At 39.0% G+C, this 4,498-nt stretch overlaps 1 protein-coding gene across 1 annotated transcript; it reads right to left on the bottom strand.

Moving 5' to 3' along the window:
- Positions 1-398: 398 nt before the first annotated feature.
- Positions 399-3,464, bottom strand: LOC139715902 (uncharacterized). The gene is made up of 3 exons (XM_071627455.1): positions 2,720-3,464; positions 1,566-1,798; positions 399-563 (listed from the first exon to the last, which is right to left on the bottom strand). Exons 1-3 carry the CDS (start codon positions 3,462-3,464, stop codon positions 399-401), a joined length of 1,143 nt encoding a protein of 380 aa, XP_071483556.1.
- Positions 3,465-4,498: the final 1,034 nt, after the last annotated feature.

Raw genomic sequence — 4,498 nt, 5'->3', positions numbered from 1 at the left:
CAATAACATAATCTATAATATGGTATATCATGACACAAAGATTTTTGTCAAAATCTTTGAAGAAAAACTATGTAATGGCAAAAACGTTTACTTCCTTTGCCCATATACTTAATTATTACGTGGCATAGAGAATTCAATGTATATTCAAATCTCTTGCTGCAAAGGCATATAAAGACAACAACAATCATATATATCGTTGAATTTATTATTTTCATGTTTATCGCCAGAATAGTGACAGAACCGCGTTCTTCTATATATATATATATATTTTTTTTTTTGCTGGCCAATTCGGGGCTAATCCATCTGAAACACAAGTCAAAAAGGTTGTCGAAATTACTGAACCAAGTTGTGCAAAACCCGAGTGGACGACCATCTGATCATGTTCGTTAATTACCCTTTTACTTGCAGGACATTGCCTTGAGGCAATCTTCGCGAAATCGTCGGTTGACGGCCGCGTAGACGAATGCGTTGATGACGTGGTTAATGTACTTCAATTGAGTTGCCCCATACACCACAATGGCTAGAAGTGGCTTTTCATAGTGTAAAAGTACGATGTCCCTTAACTGCATGAACGAATAAAAAACCAGAGGTAATAAAGGAAAATGGAAGAAAATTCACGATGAATCACTGATAAGGAATACAAAGAATTGGTGCACAAAGAATACAATTAGTTCATATTTACAAAGCTAGACACACAGGCACTCACAAGCACATTGTGAGGTACACTAGACTTCTATTGAGTATAGATTATGATAGATACCGCCCAACGCAAAATCACTATGCACACGCTGTCGCAGCTCACATTCATGTCTGGAGTTATTCAGCTTTGGCTATAGATTCAAGAGTTTGCTTTAATACGCCCGTGGAAAACAATTGGTTTTCTTCCTCTAAAAATTCTTATGAAAGAGAGAGAGAGAGAAAATGAAATGTGTCCTATATTATCACTTAAATCCTATGCACCGCGGAGTATATCCATGCATTAAAAAAGTAACACTTATATAGTAATTGTTACGCGTTTCATACGTTTTATGCATAATCAGTCAGTAAACCAGACAGAGTTATAGAAAGTTTCTGGCAAAAGGAGATATAAAAGCCCATTCTTACCGAGTCTGACTGGCTTCTTCAATTCAAAATCAAGTGATTCAACTTTAAAGCATGCTTTCGGATGATACAGAATTACCGAACACATTCAAATTTTGCATAAAAATAAAGGTTGTGTTGATCTTCAGCGAGTCTTGCCTAATGTAACAACAACGTATTCATGAATAGTAGTAGGTAGTTGGTAAAAGTAGGTACACTTTGGTGGAATACCTAGTTCAGAGGTCTTCAAAGAAAAATATCCACATTTGGATACAGTACATTTTAAAAGTGGCCTATGCATAGGTGCATGCACTCTGATAAAACGCATTGGCACAAACGGGGTTCCAAACAGGGAGGTGGCTTCTCCCTTCCCTGCTTATATACTCATCCCAGGTTTCGGAGAAAACTGTGGAATGCCGAAACTGCTGGGGTGTTTTGGGAAGCTTTATACAAACACGTAATGGTTTTGTCACCACCGCCCTCACCTCTCTTGTTACAAATATGTCAAGAGCCACACTCGGCAGCCAGGATACAAAGAAAACGATACTGACGACGAACAGCATGACGGTAGTTCGATGGTCATTATAGCTCCTCTTCTTATTCTTGGTCGACAAATGGGCGACAACTGCGGATTGTCCGGCCAAGGCACGAATTTCCGTCGTCGTGCCAGTTTGATCGTGAACTGGATTGTTGTTTGATTTCATTTGAATGTAAGCATCTGTGGGTACGATAAATTCATAATGAGATTTGTTACAGGCTGTTTTGTTTCACTTCGGTTTGTTTAACACTCAAAAAAGGAAAACTTAAACATGCTTCTCAAGCAATGACATTCGCATAAGTTCTTCTGGTTTAGTTTTTTTTGATATATAAATACATTTTCTCATTGTTTGTAACGTAGATATACATTATCAATTCCCCCTGTTGACTACCTGCTGCATAAGTTACAAGGCCCACATTCTTAGAGGAAACTGTAGAGCGAAAAGAAAATAACCTATAGAAGACAAACTATAAATATTCCATTTCTGAAATAACAGTAGCTGTTTGGCCGACATTGTAAATCCATTACCCCTGTGTTACCCAGGAGATATAAACGAGATTTCTGGTATCAGAATAAGACGTGGGGTCTTTGACTACACGTTTATTTACTTTTCGCTGTTTTTATCTTCTCTGTCAAACTGCTGTAAATGCGAGGGATCACCGCAGTGATGCAGCTTTTTTTTTCTTTAATCTGTGTGTGTGTTTGTGTGTATCAGTCTTCACTTCTATCTCGAATTTTAGTTGCTGTGTTGTAACTAAATACCTGCTGAAATTATGTAATATGTATAAAAAGCTGAAATGAATATAAACATATATAACAATATACACTCATATACATGCTTTCTGACACATCTGGGTTATTATATTATGTAGCGGAATGTTCCTGACCGTCTCGTTCTTCTATCTTAAATCATCGTGCGCTGTCATTCAAAAGCGGAGAGAAAAAACTAGCAACGTATAACCAAAAAAAAGAAAAAGAAATCCTCTAAGTAAGTCAATGCCGATCAACAACTGGCCATCCGCTTTTGATTTTTGTTTTTATTTCGATAGAAAGTTTTTCTTTTAACGCATATATCTTTCCATTAAGAATATCTGTACTTACCATCAGGGTAATCCTTTCTATTGAAGCTATTAAAAGTCTCGGCATTAGATTCGTCGGATGGGAAATCTACTGTTTTTGGAACACATTTGTTATCAGCGAACACGGAAGACGACACCGAGCAGATGCCAGACTGGGTGCTCTTCACCACATGCCCAGCGGTGAGCTCCCGTCGGACCTTCTGTTGTCCCCGAATGACCCGGAAGATCTTAAAGTACAGGACGGACGATATGAGAGACGAAAGGGAAAAGATGATTGTCTGCGACCAAGCGTACGTGACGCCGATCCAACCAATGTCGCCGTACATAACACACGTCATTTTCCCCTCTTCTTCGTGAGCTTGACTCAGGTAGATGAAGGGCGAGCTGTACGTGAACGCAAACACAAAACACCCCAAGGACACCCATGTTGCTGTCAGGGGAGAGATTGGACGAGAGAACGGTGTAACGATGGCCTTAAAGCGGTAAACAGCTACGGTAACAGTCAGCAACGCTGCGGTCAGTACGCCGGAGCGAAGACTAACCATCTCAATAGCGCATTGGACATCGCTGACGCCCGAAAAGAAGACGGGCACCTTCAGGGCATTAAACGATGAAGAAATCAGATCGTCGACGGCGAGGGCCATGATGGCGATGTCTACAGCATTTTTTGGTCGACGACGAATGAAAACGAGGCAAATCAGGATGTTTGTTGGAATGCCAATGAAGGGTGCTGCGATCCCAAACACGAGGCGTACGTAGCGATGCATAATTTCTCAGATGACTCGACAGATCTTCACCGCACTATCGAAAAAAAAAAACCTGAAAATGATTCTACATCTGAGCGAATGTTTTAGCTGAAAATGTTCTCGCCAGACACATGTCAATATAGAAATAGATTGTAAGACAATATCAGACACTCTTTCGGAAAAAGGAATCGAACTAAAAGAGCGAAGTGGCGGAATATATAGCAGCGATGTGCACATTATGTTGACATACATTTCTCCGAGCTATTGTTATTGACAATACATCATTTAGATATCTATTTGAAGAAATCAGTCTATTGGCTGCTGTGAAGATAGTGGTTCTCGTCTCTTCTCTGATTGGCTTTATTGGTTTCATGTGATCTACACGCATTACACTATAAAGAAATAAGATACTATGATAACTATCTTAAACTCCCTTGATGTGTGGTAGGCGTTCTGCCTTGCAATGTTCTTGGACTGTTCTGTGTGATGACGTAGATTTATCTGTGTACCAACAGACGGAATGGGGGACGTATCCCACAGTTCCAGGTGAAGAGGAGGTGTGTACTGAAATCCCACACTTTTCAGAGCACGCGTTAAAGAAAGAGAAAAGAACAAACTGCTGAAAATTAGGACATCGCTCCGGTTTAGCAATCAAGGTGTGACTATGTTTCAGTATCAGAACTACTTTAGGGAGGAAATTGATGCAAATTACTAATGTCTCTCCCATTCAAACACGTCAATGAAAAGCAAAAAAACAAAAAAAAAATGGAAGGGAATACCTACTTTGTTTTGTGCAAACATTAGATTATTTGGATTGTGAAGCCGGTCAGTTTTAAAATTTGTAGTTAAAAAAAAATAAAAACAGATAGGCAAATATAGTCCTTCGATCTTCATAACTAGTACGCTCACAGAGAGCTAAAGAAAATACAAATGTGCCATCTTGTAACCAAGATAATTTGTAATAATTATGAAGTCATTAATCAAAATTTCAGAACTCATGCATTCCATCATTTTCAATTTATGAAAGATAATAATTGTCAAAATTGCAATGACTC

This window comes from Diadema antillarum, unplaced genomic scaffold (genome assembly GCF_040938485.1).
Source record: "Diadema antillarum isolate AM-2024a unplaced genomic scaffold, OU_Dant_1.0 scf00000057, whole genome shotgun sequence".
Taxonomy (NCBI): Eukaryota; Metazoa; Echinodermata; class Echinoidea; order Diadematoida; family Diadematidae; genus Diadema; species Diadema antillarum.
Note: the sequence above shows the minus strand (reverse complement) of the source record. Positions and strands in the feature narration are given on the sequence as shown.